The following is a 21,290-nucleotide window of genomic DNA, read 5'->3' on the forward strand; positions in this document are numbered from 1 at the left end:
TGATTAAACCAAGAGAGGAACGAAGACTGTTGTCTGCATATTCGAGGTGTATCAAACATCGCAAACCATTTCCGAAGCCTGCGTACAAGTTTGAAGCGCATATATCGTCCCGCTCTACTATAGCGAGAACAGAAAAGTGAAAAGCAATAAATGATACAAGAAAAATTACGTCATCATTCGGTCACCATTTGCGGAGAGCAACGAATGGGAAAAGAGAGCGTATAGTCATATAGAGTTTTACTATGCGGTCTATATGAATATACATATTTCAAGGGATAGCGGCGTTGAAAATGGAAAATATGATCTGTCTACCCTTCCCTTAGCCTCTATCGAGCTAAATAATCATATAGTTTGCACTCTTTGAAATTTAAAAATCAAGATCTGCTATATTAGCTGAATATGAATCATTCGCTTTGCGTAGTCCATACGATCCTGCTGTTTCATGATGCATGGAGAGGTCGATGTGCATATGTTAGAGGCAAAAAAGAAAATAAACTATCTGCACCGAAAGCGTATATGATGGTTTTGCTTGCGTGTCGGTGTATCATGAAGTGCGAACCGATGCAGAGTTGTCTCGTTTTCTTTTGTGTCGTGATTTGCAGCACGTAACAACAAAAGAATGCCGCTGGGGGAAATGATTTGTGTATGATCATATTTGAACGAACGAAAGCAATTGTTTCAGTGAATGGATCATTTGGCAAACACTGATCATGGACTACGCAGTCAATAGACAGTAGAATTAAATGTGTGTTCCAAATTTAAGATCAATCAGTCAACAGGAAGGAGGTCAATTTTCTGTTATTGTGGGACAACCCTACAAACATTCAAACATACATAGAAACAGGCCAAGCTGAATGAAACCATTTAAAGAGTAATTAGTTGTTTGGGGACTGCGGCCATCTTTGAATCGGATTTTTCGTTATCTGCTATGTTCTACTAGTCGAGAACTTTCTTTTGATACCCATATTGATGTGGCTTTGAAAAAAAAAAATATGGCGCCATTGTATTCTATTTGTCAATCCCTTTCATTTGATATACATATTTATGGGGTTTGGAGAAAATTTGTAATCCGCCATTTTGTAACGGTCGCCATCTTTGATTTACATTTTCCCTAAATAATTGTGTTCTACTGGTCAAGCCCTTTCATTTGATACATATATTGATGGGGTTTTGGTAAAACCCATGTTGATGGGATTTTGAGAAAATATGTACATAATCCGCCATTTTGTAACGGTCGCCATCTTGGATTTTCAAGATCATTGAATACACAGTTTTATAGGACACCAGAGATAAAGATGTGTTCCAAATTTCAGATCAAACGGTCAACAGGAAGGGGGTTAAATTTCTATTAAGGTGGTACAGCGCTACAGACAAAGTTACAAGGTTACAAAGTCACAAACATACAAACGGGTCAACCTAGATAAAACCGTTTAATAAATAAGTGCAAATCATAATTATATTACGTTTTCCGACAGACAATTCGTTTTTTTTATGACTCGATTATCCGGATGATTCGATTATCCGGAGTGAAAAAAAATAAATACTCCGGATAATCGAGTCTAACCTGTACTTATGAATTTTGAAATGGTCTTATAAAAACTAGACAGCTGAAATTATCATATTTAAGTCCAATAAATGAACAAACGAGGTTGAACCATTTGCAGAACAGATCCATTTCGTTTTAATTTGATTTCCTGATGTTTTATCTATTCAACCCAATCTGTAAAATAAAATTTCGCTTTCGTGCTTTTACAAGGTGTCATATTTTTTGTTATTTACATGGTCTTAAAATCCAGAGTTGAAGAAATATACATTTTTCACTTATTTTTTGCTACTTGCATGTACATTGAAACACAAATTACAACATTTGTTTAGTCATGATCTAAAAACCCCCTAACATCTAACATTTTGATCACCACTTTCAAATGCTCGTGATAAAGCGGATTGTTGAACACATCGCGGCGGAATTGGCGGTTCTCTTCCGCATCTCCAACGAAGCCAGCAAGATTTGCGTTGTCGTTCTTATCGGCCAGCACCACCGGTAGTATACTGTACAAGCACTGCATCGCGAAGTAACCATGCCTCAGTATTTCTATGTGGATTTCTCGCAGGTTTGGAATAGCTCCAGGATAGTTCAGTTTTCGCAGATTATCTGCGAGTTGTTCCTGATAGAACTGCACCAACTCATCAAACTGCTCTGTTTTCAGTTTCAGTTCCGTCGATGTTATTATATAGTAGAGAATATCCAATACAGGTGAACCGTAGTATGGTCCTTGGTAATCGATCTGTAAATTGGTGTTTCATTCGTGTTATTCCATATTGTTAAATATTACTTCGGGTAAATCAACAATACCAGTAAAACGTCCTTTGCTTTGTCCGATTCGTGATAGCTATACATATGATTGTTGGTCCAAGTATCTCCATGACACAGTGCAACAAAACCTGAGTCATCTTTCATTGTTGCCTCCATTAGCTTATCGAAGGCACCTTTGAAGTTCTTCTCCTGCAAATGATAAACTCATAGGACTGGATTTTCAGATTACAATCAAATTCAACCTACCAGTTTTAGTTTGTACTTCTCATAACCCGGCCATGAATCTAACAAATCAAGAACAAGTGGTTGCACACATTTTAGAAATTGTTCGAAGAAAGCTCTTCCTTCCTGCTGTATCCAACCATTATCATACAGAGAGTGAATTGGTCCATTCTAAAAAAAATTATCTGTTATTAGAATACATTTCTGATAAAGTACAGGCAAACCTTTCTATAATCGGTAGCCGTGACGGCGTGGAACTTTGCTAGCTTCGTAAGGAAAATCTGAGCGTGCTGCAGATCTACTCCTTTCTTACGATCCGCCACACTGTATCCAAGAGCATTCAGATCATCCATTACAATCAGATCAATCTCTCCTTCAATCGTTTTCCAGCATCGTGGGCCAAATCGTACTGTCTCTCCGACATTCATCCAAAGTTGTTCAATAGTTGGCAGCAGTTTTTGGTATGCGATTTTCTCCTTTGCAAATACTCCGAATTGCTTGATTTCCGGCGCAGCGTCCATTACTTTTACCATAGTAGCCAGCGTTTTAGTGTCGCCATCTATTGAAGAAATCGATCGGTATTATATTCAGATTTATTAAATTTCGTCAAACAAATGTAGACTACATACTTATATATTGATGTTACAATATATATACGTTACGACGGGATCCCACCCCCGCAGCATAGCAGCATAATCAGGAAACGCAACCCGAAACCAACGAGACGCGCATGCAGCATAATTGAAGATGAACCGCACGCGCGAGAGGTGCAATCCGAAACCCGCGAGCCACCACACACGGATGCTGACGCTGCAGTTCGTCCCAATAAAATAGGTTACTCTGGATTGCCTGAGTTAGTCCCAAATTGAATTCCAAAGTGTTAACACATAAGAAGACGTGTATTAAATGAGAGAATAAAGTTTTTTTTTATCCATCTCGATACCACGATCCTATCTGGCGCAGTCAAGTGAAAGTGTGTGGTAATTAAGTGATAATAGTGATCGCGAAAACCGAACTAGCTACGTTCCAACAGTGCAACAACTCATCCACCGGGAAACCGCTGCAGGACGAATACCAAGCAGTTTGTGTGTTTGAGGAGCGAAATCGGATCCACACACAGAACCCTCCCAAAGAACCCGCACGAAAGGAACAATTTGAGGACTCCAGGAGATGAGAATACACATTTTCCTGTAAGTAACCCAGTTTTTACTTTTAACACAAAAGCAATCAGACACATTGAGTGAATGTATTGCAACGACATATAAACGATACTAATTCAGAGGTGCTAGCCCCTACCCGAGGTAAGCGAATACCTGGAATATCACAAGTGAATAAACAAATACTAACATAAAAAAAAAACACAAACGATAAACCCACAAGAAACGCAGAATAAACTAGCGAATAAAAAGTGAAAGTGAAACCACAAAGCACAAATATGGATAGAAATTCGGCTTCACCGGAGCCTTTGATTCCGGATTTTGATGAGTCTGTGCCAATAGTTGCACAGCAAAGTACAATTGCGGACGAATTAATACAACACATTCAACACTTAACATAAAATCAAAACAAATTAATTGAAACTATTGCAAAACTGAAACAAAAAGCAGAGGATCCTTTTCTCCAATATAGGACTCCTGACCCCATTCGTAATTTACACGAATTCAAAGGAACTAGAAGAAGTGAAACTAAAGCGTGGATCGACGATGTCGAGAATACGTTAGAGCTATTTAAAAATCAGAAAGGCTCAATGGTGTATTTTCAATACATTAGGGCCATAAAAAGCAAAATTACAGAACGGGCGAAAGACACGCTTATTGCGGCCGGCAACCCGAATACATGGGAGGAAATCAAAGAAGTCCTCTTAAATGCACACGGAGATCGACGAGATCTCCCAACACAAATTCAATCTCTATTTTATGCCAAACAGGGCAACAAAAATGTTACAGATTACTATAACAAAATAAAAGCAATAGACTCCAGCATTAAAACGAGTCTCGCGCTAATGGACGAATATAAAGGGTCAATTACAGCCCTAAATAAATTAGTAAGCCTCATGACGCTAACACGGTTTGTAGATGGCCTGGGGGAAAATCTTTCAATGAATGTGAGAAGTCACAAGCCAGATACGCTTGATGAAGCGTTATCGATCACGCTGCAATACACAAACGCGGTATTTAGACAAAAACTAGAGAAAAGAAGCAACACCAGTAGTAACAGTAATGCTAATCCTCCTCAAAGGAACAACAATGTATACCCTCCATCAGGAAACCATAAGCAGAACTCGGGGAAATTTAGAAATAATAATTATAACAACGAAGACGTATCAATGAGGACACATACCTCAAAGATGCAAATGAACAACCACGAAGGGCAAGAGCCAGAGCCCAAAACGGAACAGATCAAAACCGAAGAGGCGAACGTTTCACAACTAGACTCAGGTGACGATGATTTCTTCGATGACGAACTAAATTTTCATCAGGAACACGCGCCAAACGTACTAACGTAAATAACAACTTCATACCTTATTTCACAATAAATACGACTAAGGGTGAAATGAAATTTTTGGTGGACACAGGAGCCAACAAAAATTATATTTCACAAGACCATGTCAACATCGAAAACGCCAAACCGGAAAGCGGAATTCGAGTAACAAACATGAATGGAACCCATGAAATTTCTAAATCAGTATCTTTCGATCCATTCGGTATCAAGAAAAAAGTGAAATTTTATGTTTTCAAGTTTCACGAATACTTTGACGGCCTAGTTGGGTACGAGACTTTGAGAGATCTAAGGGCTCAGCTCGACATTGGCAAAAATCAGTTGAGAATCGGAAGGAAAACATTTAACCTGAAGAAGAAGTTCCCGACTAGCAACAACATACATCTGAATGAACAAGAGTTTCAGTTCATAAAAATTGCGACGGAAAAGGATGGCGATTTCATTATATCGGACGAAAAGAGTTTGGGCGAATTTTCAATACTCCCTGGGGTGTACCACAGCTCCAACAGGGAAGCCTTTGTAGCCATTCGTAATTACAGAAAATCTCGAATTGAAATTAACCTTTCGGAATTAAACATTAACAATGAAGAATTCGTTATTTCGAAACTCCCAAGTAAGAATTTCGAAAAATCCCAGTTCAAAATCACAGATGACTCTTTAAACGATAGAGAAAAAATCGAACTCGATAAAATTTTGAGGAAAAATTCGGAAATAATTTATTCAGAAAATCAAGCGCTATCGTTCACGCACCAAATTAAACACAAAATAAGAACAGTCGATGATATCCCGGTGCATACCAAGTCGTACCGATATCCTCAAATTTATGAGGAAGAAGTGCAAAAGCAGATTCAAACACTGCTGAAAGATGGTATAATTCAGGAATCAATCTCTCCCTATACGTCCCCGATTTGGATAGTGCCGAAGAAGGTCGACGCCACGCGAAGAAAAAAATTTCGATTAGTCATTGACTATCGAAAATTAAATGAAAAAACGATTTCCGATCGTTACCCAATACCAGATATCACAGAGATACTGGATAAACTTGGGAAAGCGACTTATTTTTCGACTATCGACTTGGTCTCTGGATTCCATCAAATCCAATTAGACGAAAGCGATAGAGAAAAAACAGCATTCTCAGTCAATGGCGGAAAGTACGAGTTTACTAGAATGCCATTCGGCTTAAAGAACGCACCCGCAACATTTCAAAGGGTGATGGATGCTGTACTTCGCGAGTTCATCGGAAAATGTTGTCTAGTATACATGGACGACATTATCGTATTTTCAAGTTCCTTCGAAGAACATATCAAAGACATTCGGAACATATTTGGAAAACTAAAAGAGGCAAATCTAAAAATACAATTTGAAAAATGTTTTTTCTTTAGGAAAGAAACACAATTTCTTGGCCACACAGTTACGAGAGAAGGAGTTAAACCTAACTCCGATAAAATCGAAGTAATCAGAAACTGGCCAATCCCGAAGAACGAAACTGAATTGAAACAGTTTTTAGGCACAATTGGGTATTACAGAAGATTCATTAGGGACTTTGCCAAATTGGTAAAACCCCTTACAAAATTACTAAGGAAAGACACTGAGTTCGAATTTTCTAGGGAAACAATAACATGTTTCGAGAAATGTAGAGAAATCCTAACAAGGGACCCGATTTTGCAGTACCCTGATTTCTCGAAAGAGTTCATTTTAACAACAGATGCAAGCGACTACGCCATCGGAGCAGTACTCTCGCAGGGGCCCGTTGGGAAAGATAGACCGATTGCGTTTGCATCTAGGACACTGAACAAAACAGAGGAAAATTATTCAACGACCGAAAAAGAGTTTCTTGCTATGTACTGGGCGGTAAATCATTTCCGACCATATTTATATGGTAGAAAATTCAAGCTAATAACAGATCACCAACCTTTAACTTATTCTCTAACAAACACAAACAAAAGAATTCTTAGAGGTAAACTCAAACTCGAAGAATACGATTACGAACTTTTATACAAACCAGGAAGGACAAATACCGTAGCAGATGCTCTATCGAGAATAAAACCGGAAGAGATCACCCACAGTTCTATCCAAGACATCAATAACCAGCACCAATATTCGGAAGGAAACGATACAGATCTAAGCACAATACATTCAGCGGATACGAGTGACGATTATTACATATGGACCACAGAAAAACCACTGAACATGTTTAGAACACAAATTATTTTCAAAATCGCAAACATAAACACCGACGTATACGAAGAAATATTCCCAAGATACCATAGACACACGATAGTGAGACCATTCTACAATGAGGAGGAAATCACCAAAGTATTTAAAATGCTATTGAATCCTAAAGGTGTGAGCGGCATCAAAGCACCTATTTCTCTGATCCAACTTATTCAAGAAACATACAGAAAATATTTCTCGACTAATAAAATTTTCAAGGTTTTTATTTCAGAAACGCTACTGGAAGATGTACGACTGGAAAACACCCAAGATGAAATCATAAAACAGACACACTCCTTTGCGCACCGCGGAATGAAAGAAAATAAAATTCAAATTTTACAAAGATACTTTTTCCCGGAACTCGATCGTAAATTAAAAATTCACGTAGCATCCTATGACATTTGCAAGAAAAGTAAATATGACAGGAGGCCACCCCAGCTTATCCACAAAAGCACATTTGGAGAAAAACCTTTCGAACGAATTCATATCGATGTATTTTTCATGAAAGGATCAAAATGGCTTACGATCGTCGACTCTTTCTCAAAATTCGCTAACATAATCGCTTTAGAATCCCGAACAATAGTAGACATGAAAAAAGCAATCACAGAACACCTCAGAATATTCGGCAGACCACAAACCATAGTGTGCGATCAAGAACCAACCTTTAAATCAATCGACTTTGTCGGATTTTTGAATGATCTTGGCATCGAAATGCACTTTGCGAGTAATTCAAACTCGAATGGAATCGTAGAACGTTTTCATTCGACTTTGATCGAATTATACAGAACCCTGAAACATAAACACACCAACATTTCGCTTAATGACCAAATGAATATCATAACAGATATTTATAATAACACATATCATTCGGTCACTAAGAGAAAACCCCGCGAGCTCATTTTCAACCAAAGAAACACGGTCGACATCGAAGAAATCACTGAAAACGTGAACAAACTTCAATCCGCAGTGAAATTAGAACTTGACAAAAGGAAAGCAGCGTACGAAAAACAGCACGAAAACAATAAAAAACCACCCCAACTTCATACAAACGATAATAAATATATTAAAATAACGCAACGACTTAACAAAGATCGAGATCCTTATAAAATAGCAACCGTACTAACAGACAACGATTTAACTTTTACCGATAAAAACAACATAAAAATTCACAAAAATCGCTTGAAATCCTAAAGGAATAATAATACTAATTTGATAAACAACTTTACATTTCCTTGCAGACTGTTCGCCCTTACATCCGCAACGACGTATCAGGATGTATCAAATAACAATGGCTTAATAGTCTTTAAAATCAATCAAGTTAAAATTAAACTCGGATACGAAAGAATAATACATAAAATTAATATGAACGATATTAAAAATAATATCTTATACATAGAAAAGCTAGCAAACACATTAAATACAACAACCCATCTAAAAAATACCCTTGATTACAAGTTAAAAATTGCGCACGCCAAAACCAACAGCTTATCTCCTAGGAGAAGTAGAAGAGGACTCATAGAAGCTTTAGGTTCTACAATCAAATTCATAGCTGGAAATCCCGATCACGAAGATCTTTTGTTGATCAATCAAAATTTTGATAAACTCGAAACAACCTTGAATAAATTTATAACTAATGAATCAAAACAAATACGAATTAACAATCTCCTAGAAATCCATTTGAGCAATGTATCAAAAACATTAATAGATATCGAGGAATCAGTAAGAGAATCTCAAAATGAGCTAGGATATATCAACCTTATTTTTAACATAGATATTATTATAAGAATACTAGAAGATTTGGAAGAACAAATAACACTATCTAAACTAAACTTGATAAATAAAAATATACTTAGCCCAGCAGAAAAACTTTATATTTGGAATTTTCTAACTAAGCAAAACATAAGATTGACGTATGAAGACGAAATATTTGTTCACATCAATAGTATTGTCTCAATAAAAAGAAATCATTTTATTGTCATTGTAAAAATTCCGATAGTAGAAAATAGGGACTACGAACTACTGCAGTTAGAACCAGTCGGCGGAAACAGCTCGAAGATCAGCACGAACATAAAATACGTAGCAAAATATAAGGAAAAGCTCTTCCAACAATCCGGCAAATGCACGATATGCGAAAGAGCAAAGGCAATCACCGACGAATGCATCTCCAATATTCTAAATAACTTCAAAGCAAAATGCATTTTTTCAAAACAAAAGGAAAACCCCGAAATCAGAGAAATAATTCCAGGGACCATAATAGTGGATACCACAGTAAGAATTAACATTTCGGACTCATGTGGCGACTCGAGAGAAATAACAACACCAACCATCATAGAAACTGAAAACTGTACAGTTAAAATAGGAAACAGTACATTCCACAACGTAAACAAAGTTATCGAACAGTTACAATTCATGACACCAATCTTTGGGAAAATTATAGAAGCCAAAGAACATATCCCCGATGCAGAAACACTTCATACCATCACCATAGACAACCTCGAAGAGTTGAACAAAATCAAAGTCCATTTGTCCAAAACACAAACCGTTGGAGGATCACTGTTGACCTCCTTACTCGTCCTTGCAATTCTCCTATTCTTTATTCGCAGATACTTGAAGAATAGGAAGACAAAACCCAATACCACTATTCCCTGCCAGATGCATGAAGCCGCAGCAGATCCTAACCCAAAACCCACGGAAAAGGACGAATCACCATCCACCCCGCAACAACCATCAGAGGCAATGGTTGCGTTGTTGAAGAGTATGAAGAGTCAAACGAGGACGCTCGACACCTAGGGGGGAGGCGTTACGACGGGATCCCGCCCCCGCAGCATAGCAGCATAATCAGGAAACGCAACCCGAAACCAACGAGACGCGCATGCAGCATAATTGAAGATGAACCGCACGCGCGAGAGGTGCAATCCGAAACCCGCGAGCCACCACACACGGATGCTGACGCTGCAGTTCGTCCCAATAAAATAGGTTACTCTGGATTGCCTGAGTTAGTCCCAAATTGAATTCCAAAGTGTTAACACATAAGAAGACGTGTATTAAATGAGAGAATAAAGTTTTTTTTTATCCATCTCGATACCACGATCCTATCTTATATATGTATATATATATATATATATATATATATATATATATATATATATATATATATATATATATATATATATATATATATATATATATATATATATATATATATATATATATATATATATATATATATATATATATATATTGATGTTACAATATAAATATAATGTTATCAATATGTTACAATATATAATATTATTTGAGAAACGTTTGACACAGCTCAACACACTATCTGCCTTATTTATTCCAGAGTTTTAGTGTTCTATGAATGTAAGTTTACATCTCAGGACGACGCAAAGATCTCTAATTATATCATAGATTTCAACATATTGGTTTCCAAGATTTAGCGTATGATCTGAAGGTAGGTACCAACAAAAATAATTCCATTTTTTTTGGAAATATTCCAGCTTGTATTGACTTGTTGAAGTTGCAATGTAAGGGGAGGGGGAGTTCCTCAACCAGGTTCTTCAAGAATACAGGTGCTATATCGTCAACAGTGGCATGACCGGGTGAAAAATGTGTCATGAATATCATCACTATCGATCGCACTTTGCAATCAATTGAAATCACCCGAAATTTCGTGTATCATGCTGTTAACGATCCGGCCGTCCGCAACTCTGCACCAGCACACAAGACAACAACGGCCCAAACGTAGCTCAGAAATAATATTCCGGACTTCATATCAACAGAACATTGGCCAGTTAGTAGCCCAGACCCCAAACGATTTCAAGTCTGGGCCGTATTAGAGGCTATTGTTTGTTCTACTAAAGGGTGTGTCACATCAAATTGCATCACGGAAAAAACGCTGTAGAAATTCGCTCAGTAGAACAATCCTTTAGAAAATTTTAGGCAGTAAAATAAAAACTATTAAACAACTTTTGGCATTTTCTTTTTATTCATACTTCGAGCCCAAGCCCGTATGCTCGCACCTTCCTCTTTACCCCGTCCATAAGGTTCTGTACAACGTCAGGTTGTAGTTTTTTTTGAACAGAAATCCATTTTCTCTTGAAGTCCGCCTCCGATTTGACAACTTTTGGGTTCTTCCGGAGGGCCTGCTTCATAATCGCCCAAGATTTCTCTATTGGGCGAAGCTCCGGCGCGTTGAGCGGGTTCATTTCCTTTGGCACGAAGGTGACCCCGTTGGCTTCGTACCACTCCAACACGTCCTTTGAATAGTGGCACGAAGCGAGATCCGGCCAGAAGATGGTCGGGCCCTCGTGCTGCTTCAATAGTGGTAGTAAGCGCTTCTGTAGGCACTCCTTAAGGTAAACCTGCCCGTTTACCGTGCCGGTCATCACGATGGGCGCTCCGCTTTCCGCAAGAGCAGATCGCTTGCCACACCATGTACTTTTTGGCAAACTTGGATAGTTTCTGCTTGCGAATCTCCTCCCGAACGCTGAATTTGTCCTCTGCGGAGAAGAACAACAGGCCCGGCAGTTGACGAAAGTCCGCTTTGACGTAGGTTTCGTCGTCCATTACCAGGCAATGCGGCTTCGTCAGCATTTCGGTGTACAGCTTCCGGGCTCGCGTCTTCCCCACCATGTTTTGTCTTTCGTCGCGGTTAGGAGCCTTCTGAACCTTGTATGTACGGAGGCCCTCCCGCTGCTTGGTCCGCTGGACGAATGAACTTGACAAATTCAGCTTATTGGCGACATCCCGAACCGAACTTCTCGGATCACGTCTAAACTGCTTAACTACGCGCTTGTGATCTTTTTCACTGACGGAGCATCCATTTTTGCCGTTCTTCACCTTCCGGTCGATGGTTAGGTTCTCGAAGTATCGTTTTAGTACTCTGCTGACCGTGGATTGGACGATTCCCAGCATCTTACCGATGTCCCGATGTGACAACTCCGGATTCTCGAAATGAGTGCACAGGATTAATTCACGACGCTCTTTTTCGTTCGACGACATTTTTCCAAATTTACGAAAAATTGACAATGAAGCATGGCCAACGTGATCTATACACTCTTATCTGATTATAAGCGGAAGCTGAAGATATAATTCCTAAAAATTAAATTTCTACAGCGTTTTTTCCGTGATGCAATTTGATGTGACACACCCTTTAGTCGCCCGAATATTGAGTCGCTCAAGCACGCCTGCACCCGTGCAGTGGACAACTTTCCTATGGAAGTAGTGCGATCGATGAATGGCCAGGTCGTCTCCACCTTAAGAGTGTGTCACATCAAATTGCATCACGGAAAAAACGCTGTAGAAATTTAATTTTTAGGAATTATATCTTCAGCTTTCGCTTATAATCAGATAAGAGTGTATAGATCACGTTGTCCATGCTTTACTGTCAATTTTTCGTAAATTTGGAAAAATGTCGTCGGACGAAAAAGAGCGTCGTGAATTAATCCTGCGCACTCATTTCGAGAATCCGGAGTTGTCACATCGGGACATCGGTAAGATGCTGGGAATCGTCCAATCCACGGTCAGCAGAGTACTAAAACGATACTTCGAGAACCTAACCATCGACCGGAAGGTGAAGAACGGCAAAAATGGATGCTCCGTCAGTGAAAAAGATCACAAGCGCGTAGTTAAGCAGTTTAGACGTGATCCGAGAAGTTCGGTCCGGGATGTCGCCAATAAGCTGAATTTGTCAAGTTCATTCGTCCAGCGGACCAGGCAGCGGGAGGGCCTGCGTACATACGAGGTTCAGAAGGCTCCTAACCGCGACGAAAGGCAAAACATGGTAGGGAAGATGCGAGCCCGGAAGCTGTACACCGAAATGCTGACGAAGCCGCATTGCCTGGTAATGGACGATGAAACCTACGTCAAAGCGGACTTTCGTCAACTACCGGGCCTGTTGTTCTTCTCCGCAGAGGACAAATTCAGCGTTCGGGAGGAGATTCGCAAGCAGAAACTATCCAAGTTTGCCAAAAAGTACATGGTGTGGCAAGCGATCTGCTCTTGCGGAAAGCTTAGCGCCCCCTTCGTGATGACCGGCACGGTAAACGGGCAGGTTTACCTTAAGGAGTGCCTACAGAAGCGCTCACTACCACTATTGAAGCAGCACGAGGGCCCGACCATCTTCTGGCCGGATCTCGCTTCGTGCCACTATTCAAAGGACGTGTTGGAGTGGTACGAAGCCAACGGGGTCACCTTCGTGCCAAAGGAAATGAACCCGCTCAACGCGCCGGAGCTTCGCCCAATAGAGAAATCTTGGGCGATTATGAAGCAGGCCCTCCGGAAGAACCCAAAAGTTGTCAAATCGGAGGCGGACTTCAAGAGAAAATGGATTTCTGTTAAAAAAAAACTACAACCTGACGTTGTACAGAACCTTATGGACGGGGTAAAGAGGAAGGTGCGAGCATACGGGCTTGGGCTCGAAGTATGAATAAAAAGAAAATGCCAAAAGTTGTTTAATAGTTTTTATTTTACTGTCTAAAATTTTCAAAAGGATCGGTCTACTGGGCGAATTTCTACAGCGTTTTTTCCGTGATGCAATTTGATGTGACACACCCTTTATGCTGGAAGTCAAATGGAGGTCATTTCGAGAAACATTTTGTGTAATTTGTAGCTGTTGAGTAACTGAATAAAACTTTGAATGAAATTTTATAAGAAGATGATTTGAGTTTATGTTGTGGCCAATATTCCATGACCAGAATTTATTTTTACCTCGCATAAAAAAATAGTGCAAAACTTCACCAGTAGCTTTAAAAAATCGTGTTCGGTACACATTTTGAACAAAAAAATTTTGTGCGGTAGATAGGGACGTCATAAAAAAAGTTTCCCCCCAAGAAAATAACTCAAATCCACGCCGTTCACCGTTAAATTTCATTTTGTTTCCCTGCTTTGCGATGGGACAGTTTGCCTTTTCGGTTGCGTGTAGCTGAGTTTTACTTTTATGTAGTTGCTTGTCGAAACGTGTTACTGTTAGAAATAATGTCATGCAAAAACATAGAAACACTTAGAGCATTTGATGGGAAGAGGGGAATGATTTCAGAAGTGGATATTTCAGACGCAAATATGCTTTTTGACGTAGAACCACGTCCTTCATTAAGGGTGTCAAATCAGAAAACAGGTCACGTTTTTAAGAAATAAAGTTAACGTTAAAACTATTTTTGCCGTAAACGGATTGTTGCGATTTACATACCAAACGAATCGAAAATTCCCTAAGATTTGTTCGATATACTATACATTGCAATCCCATAGTCTGTATATGGTTTAAATTGGTGAAAATTGGAAGCATTCCCATTTCCTCATATATTTGTTCTGTCCATTTGTGTGCATTCCCGAACAGAGCTATCAATAACAAGCAACTTATCGATGAGCAACGAAAGGGAAATCGTAAGATGTAAAGTCTCCGTGAACAAAGGAAAAGAAGAAGAACGAAGGGGAATATTTGCCTAGAGTATAAACACTGGATCTCGCTGAGGCAAACTTCATTCTTCGTGAGGACACCGACTGGACAACACCGTTGCAGGGCGAGCTGGGCGGCGAGGGATCGAACGGTTTTCTCAAGGCAATGGGAATGGAGGAATAATATGAGGAAAGAGTAGAGTTTTTCAAGGGCCTTGTTGAAGGCATGAGTCGAATGAACTGAAAAAGTTTAAAGTCTCTTTGATTCAATAAGGAAAGGAAGGAAAGGCAAACTTCCAGTATTGCTCTAGATAAGAAACAATGAACATCGCTTGTTTGTTTTTCGCCATCACGTGATCAAATTACTCACTCGCTGATGTCTCTGGCATTGCAATCATTGCATCAAACTGACGCCATTGCATTAATGTTTTGAGCTACACAATTGTGTGGGGAATCATCAAGCTAGGCTATCGTCAGCTCATACGGAAATAAAAGTTCTGGATTTTTTTCAGTAATTTGGTTTCGCATGACGGTAGGAAAACCCTCTCCACAAAAGATGACAGGTATTAGTAATGAATCTCTGCCGAGGCAAATATTCAGCCTTTTGCCAAGCAGTTAACATTGTTTGTTTTCTGTTATCATAAAGGTTTCATTGGTGCCTTTGACATTGCATCAATGCATTGAACTGACGCTGTAGTGAAGCAGGTGTTACAGTTGTGCACCAAAAAATTATTTGGGGAATACCAAGTTATTCAATAAGTCATAATAAGTGATTAGTTTCGCTTGTCAGTAGCAAAACTAAGGATGAGAGCTGCGCTTATCTCGAGCATGTATTGTTCTGCGAGCACAAGAATGAATCATTAAACAATTATCGTCAAATGATTCTACAATAAAAAAAAAACATTTCAGGGTGACCAAACTGGTAGAATATATATATTTTATATATATTTTCGTAGCATTATATAATAATATCCGCCAAAAAAAGGACAAAAAATCGCATAAGAACAGAATACCGCACAAAAAAAATTTGCACAAAAACAGGTTTTCCAAAAAAAAAATTACACTTCTCAACTCAACAGCATGGGGGGTCTTCGTAGCCACTTGGTTACGCGTTTGCTTACTAAGCGATCGGTCGTGAGTTCAAACTCAGGACCCTCAATTGACCATCTTTGTGTTGTTATAGAATAACTACGTCCACGCAAAACATCATCAGCGATGGAGATCGATCCACGGTCGAAATTAGATCGATTCATCCATACAACTGCTCTGCTCTGCAAGAAACATCGGGCTACTGTTCTATAAATAACCCAACGATGATCAATATCAACTGTCTCTGCTGTCCGGTCTGCTGAACAATGGAAGAACAGAAATAATACCCTTACGTCGAAATGGCTACTACTGTGTAATTTACCATAATGTAATGGAATAGAAAACTTAACGCCTAAATGGCTACTACTAACTACTGTGTAATTTACAATTTATAGAAACATAAACATATGCACATGTACACGATTAAAACCCGGCTCTGTTACAGCTAAAATGCTAATGAGCCTAATAAATAAATAGGATAAAAAGAAACTCAACAGCATTGTCTGAACACATCGTCAAAGTCATTGGAGTTAGTACCTTCACTATCTATTGACTACAAAACCAATTTGTTTAAGCAAGCTTGTCCCATCGTTAAACACAAATATTTATTTATTGATTCCAATTTAGATAAGCCTAACTATTATTAGCCTACCTAATACAGCGCTGACTCGATTATATACAGTTTCTGATTTCTTTTCACTGTATATAATCGAATCGAGTCAAAAAAATTGTTTTTTGCATGTATTTTTCGTTTTTTGAATATAAAAGAGGAATTTAATTTTTTATTCATCCCCTTAAAGTCAGAAAACGTCTATCAGGAAGTGATAGACGATCAAATTTGATGAAAAAAATCCTTCTACGCACAATTCTTGGTGAAAATTCAAGCAAAATCTTCAAAAATCACGATTTTTACCCAACTGTACATGTACATATAATGCTTGCATTAAAACATGGACGGATGGCGATATAAAAACTATAAAAGATAATTCAATCGAAATAATTTCGTATAAAAAATAATGTTATTGACCATGTTACAAAAATATTTCGATACTCTATCTAGCGGCCATCCGGTAGTTCACCAGAACTTTCGCCATGGCTGTGGAAAACATATTTGTTGGCATGTTTTTCAGTTCTTTCTTAGATTTATTTATTAGTTCCTCCTCCGTTTTCGCCACGAAATTGTTGATGTAGACACTCCGCTTCAGGTTTGCTTTGAAATTTTCGATGGGACGTAACTGGGGGACGTTCGGAAGGTTGGCGGACTTTGGAGCAACATTTGCCTTCAAGTGATTCATCTCCTCCAGCGAATTCTTTGCGTAATTTGCATAATAACGATGATGTCCCGGCCCAAAGCCCGGAACGATGTAGTCGCCTTTCCCTCCGTCTCCGGCTTTAGCTTCAGCTGCAGTTTGCGATTACGTATCCCCGTCGAACGACCGGAACCAGGCTCTCATTCTTCTTCAGGGCACTTTTACAGGGAAAACGTTTTTCGAACAACAACTTTTTTATGTTTTTCTTTGGAAAATTATTATAAATGTTTCGTAAATTCGTTTGTGTATAAATTTTCGTGATTTACATGCTCTGTTAACAATTTTCTATTTAGCAAAATGCCCAGAATATGTCGAACGCGAGAATTTACACACAAACATGTTACGAGTAAAACATTATTTTTGCAGGATTCTTCATACAAAAATGCCTTATATTCGAAAAACTATAAAATATAGAATTTTGTCGTCTTCGACTAAATACTAAATAAGGATTGATTGCAATTTTTTCAAAGAAAACATGAAAAACTTTTTCCTTGTAAAAGTGCTCATCTTCCTATGTATGGAAATTTTTCATTCTTTGACCAGAATTTTGTAGGTATTATAGTTTACGAGTTTTATTTTTTTTTGTGAAAAATTAAGAAAAAGTTTTTGGCTTTTTTGAAAAAGTAGTCTAATTCTTTTTCGAATATTTAATTTAAATATTAAATATTAAATTTGCTTAAAAGATGTTTCGCTGCAATCTGAGATGGTGCTGCCAACGGCCAGTCGAGTTGGCATGAAATTCGTCATACTGGCGGATTTAATGGCCCTCTATTACCGGTTGGAATAAATAGGATCCTAGTTCATGTGCGTTACCTTCAGAATATACATTTCAGGAAAGAGGTTCAGTCATATGAAAAAATATGGATGTTTGACCGAGCAGCACTCTCAGGCAGTTCAGTATTTTCATTGATGAATACTGAGTACTCAGGGCGGGCGTGAAGTTCAAAAAATCGTGTAAATACAAAACAGATCTCATTCAATTTTGACTTCTAACTTGAATGTTCTACTTTAAAAAATACTTAACGTTTCCACGTGGACAATATCAAAACCCCCTCCCCCCTCACCGTGGACAAGCGTGGACATTTTCGTAACCCCTACCCCCCCTAAAGTTGTCCACGTGGTATGTGGACAGCCCCTAATGTGGACGCCCCATTGGGTGCACGAAGCCGAAGTCCCGTCCGATGCACGAAGTCGTCACGAACACACAAAGCACAATGTGGTCAACGCTAATTTACTTCGTTTTGTTTTGGTTCGACTTTCTCGAACCGGAGCCACTTGTTTCGGGTTGGGTTCGGTTTGATTCTAGTCTGTTTTCGGCACGTCGGCAAGCCCGGGTACGTCCACATTTAGTCGGCTTTACCGGGCGGCCAAGGCCGATTGGCGTAATCACAAAAAACAGCCACGTGCAACCGAAGAGGCAAAATGTCCCATCGCAAAGCAGGGAAACAAAAAGAAAATGAAAGGTGAATGGCGAGCAACTTTTTTTATGCGGTCCCTATCTACCACACAAAAAAAGTTTTTTTCAAAATGTGTACCGAACATTTTTTAAAGCCACTGGTGAAGTTTTGCACGATTTTTTATGCGACTTTTTTTGTGCGGTCCCTATCCCCCGCACAAAAAAAGGTTTGCCTGTACATGGTTTTCTTGTGAGCTTAGGCTTTGTTTACATCAGATACCCAAAAGTCAGAGATGAGATTTTTATCGTTTTTGAGTTATGATTTTTCAATGTTAACCGAAAAATAAAATTTTCCCTTTTTTCCAACAATGACTTTTGTCAAAAATTCATAATTTTTGAGCTACTGAACCGATTCAGATGATCGACATATCAAATTAAAGCCAATCAGCCAGTTTTCTTTGAAAAAAAAATGGATTTCCCATTTTACCATCTTCTGTTCAATAGGCTACCGCAAACAAAACATCTCAAATTTAGAAAATCATAACTCCAAAACGAAAAAAAAACACATCTCTAATTTTTGGATATGTTATGTAGAAAAATCTCAGCTTTCAAGAAAAAATTCATAATATAATATAGAGCACCCTTTGTCCCGAAACCATCTAAACTATAAAAAACAAATACCATCAATAATTACAAAAACAAAATCCAAATTTTTTGCTTATATAACATTCTTCCAAAAAGACTATCTAATTGGCTTTAATTTGATATATCGATTATGTGAATCGGGCCAGTAGTTCAAAAGTTATGATTTTCTCAAAAAAATGCATTTTCGATGTTCGAAATTTGAGACAAAAGTGTTCGGAATATGAGTCAGTGACAAACATGATGTTCGGAATTTGAGACAAATGTTATTAAACATATTTTTAGTTTTTCACCATGAATATGAAAATTTGTAAATCAGTTTTATTGTAGTCAAATGAAAAAAATAGCTCTATTGTATCCAAAAATCAAATCAATTTCGCGAAAAAGTACCGCTCTGAATAATGAGACACTGTTTAATGGCCATCAAAGCTTAAGTGTTCGGAATTTGAGACAAAACGGTATGGGGCGGTAGGATCCAAAATAGTTTTCCGAAGAAAATTCAAATCGAGTGGCACGCGTGACAGCTAAACCAATCAACAGATAATTTTATACAAGAGACATCATTCACTATTTTTTTTGTTCAATATGTTCATCAGAACTATGAAACAAATATGTAATTAAGAATGAAGTGAAATATCCTAGACATAACTGTCCCACCATGAGTTTTTAAACCCGGAATCAAGCTTGATTGATTCAAGTGAGGGAAACTTTTCAAGTGTCATTAGACAATAGTTTACTGCTTATACAAATAACCCGGTGTATTGCTAAACTGAAATGCTTAAAGCTTCTGGTAGACAAATATGGTAGAAAACTTTGATTGTATTTTTCTCAGTTACTGATTTCGGAACATGGGTCAACTATTCGTAGAACGGCAGATTAAGAATCAAAATAATTCTCAGTGTTTATTATATTATCATACCATACTTTCAATATTTGTAAAAAGTTCTAAACTAAATGTAATTGCAACTATGGAAATATGAGTAATGTCAACTGAATTCTGTCCTTAGTTGTACACATATTTGTTAACTTTAATCAGACGTTTTTCTTTGTAGATGCTTCATCTTATCAAAAGAGAAATAGTGATGAAAAGCTTCCCTTGCGTTCTCATTTCCGGAACAAAACAATAATATGTTTCGCATCAAGTTCTCACGTTCTCCCGACATACCCTAACCTGGTATCGCTTCATAGAATACAGATAAAACCCCCAATAAAAATTGTAAATCACCATCACTTTCAGCATCCACATTGGCACGATAAAGCATTGATGTGTAATTTTCTCCCGCTCCTCCGGTCGGAACAATGGTGTTGATTTTAACCCTGAAAGTGTTCCGCTCCAACCGATGCCCTTCCACGAAGATGTCCTCGAAGAACTGTTCGTTCAACCAGACAGGTATATTCTTGGGATTGTCACTGACAATGGCGTTAGCTTCGGCGTGTTCTTTCACTGTTGTCATTTTAATATTTAGTTTACGCGGTTAACACAAATCACAGATCGCACCTACTCGACTCAGACACGCGCACACAACTGGCTGCTGACCGTACGACTGGACTGTTCGTTTGATGATTTGCGTCAAACTCATCAACAGTTTTATCTAGCCGTAGATTTTGTGCATACAACAAAAACCGGGAGTATCAGGCATAGTTGTAGTCGTAAGTGAGCTGGAAAGCTCGTGTGAAAAAACTATTCGTCATAATGAAATTTGTGTCATTTGGAACCTTTTCAGGAGAAGTATTGTCCAAATTTCATTCCCATTACACGTGTGACCCCTCCGATTAGAATATGTACATTATTCGATTCAGTGACATAACACAACATGGTTTAAACACTTCAATCATATCATATCGTCGTTATCACTAACAATGTGACTCTGAAATTCAAGGAGCGATAGTCACGTTGAGTGATGGTGCTACTGACACTCGACCGCAACGGTTACGTTTTTAGCGCCATTCTAAAAGAGAAGCATAGAAATAAAAGTTTTCTCCTACAACCGGATGCAAAGCTTTTTTCAAAGCTGTGTTCGGTCCTTAATATAGCGTTCTTTCTCAGCAACAGTTGTCCGGACATCAGGAAAGGAGGAAGCAGCCGAGAAGCCCCCAACGGCCATTCAGGAAGTTGGTTCGGTCGGATTGGCCACTTTGACCGGCAGTTGTCACTGCCCCTTGCGTGTCCCGCTGTTTGCGCCCGTTTCATCAGCGGGAAGTGCCC

At 38.6% G+C, this 21,290-nt stretch overlaps 1 protein-coding gene across 1 annotated transcript; it reads right to left on the reverse strand.

The window, feature by feature from the left end:
• Positions 1 to 1,739: 1,739 nt before the first annotated feature.
• Positions 1,740 to 20,638, reverse strand: LOC129779633 (uncharacterized). The gene is made up of 5 exons (XM_055787220.1): positions 20,310 to 20,638; positions 2,761 to 3,095; positions 2,561 to 2,707; positions 2,354 to 2,503; positions 1,740 to 2,285 (listed from the first exon to the last, which is right to left on the reverse strand). The coding sequence occupies exons 1-5, from the start codon at positions 20,536 to 20,538 to the stop codon at positions 1,872 to 1,874; spliced, it is 1,275 nt and encodes a 424-aa protein (XP_055643195.1). The 5' UTR covers positions 20,539 to 20,638; the 3' UTR covers positions 1,740 to 1,871.
• Between the last annotated feature and the right edge of the window lie 652 nt (positions 20,639 to 21,290).

The sequence above is a fragment of the Toxorhynchites rutilus genome, chromosome 3 (assembly GCF_029784135.1).
Source record: "Toxorhynchites rutilus septentrionalis strain SRP chromosome 3, ASM2978413v1, whole genome shotgun sequence".
NCBI classification, from domain to species: Eukaryota; Metazoa; Arthropoda; class Insecta; order Diptera; family Culicidae; genus Toxorhynchites; species Toxorhynchites rutilus.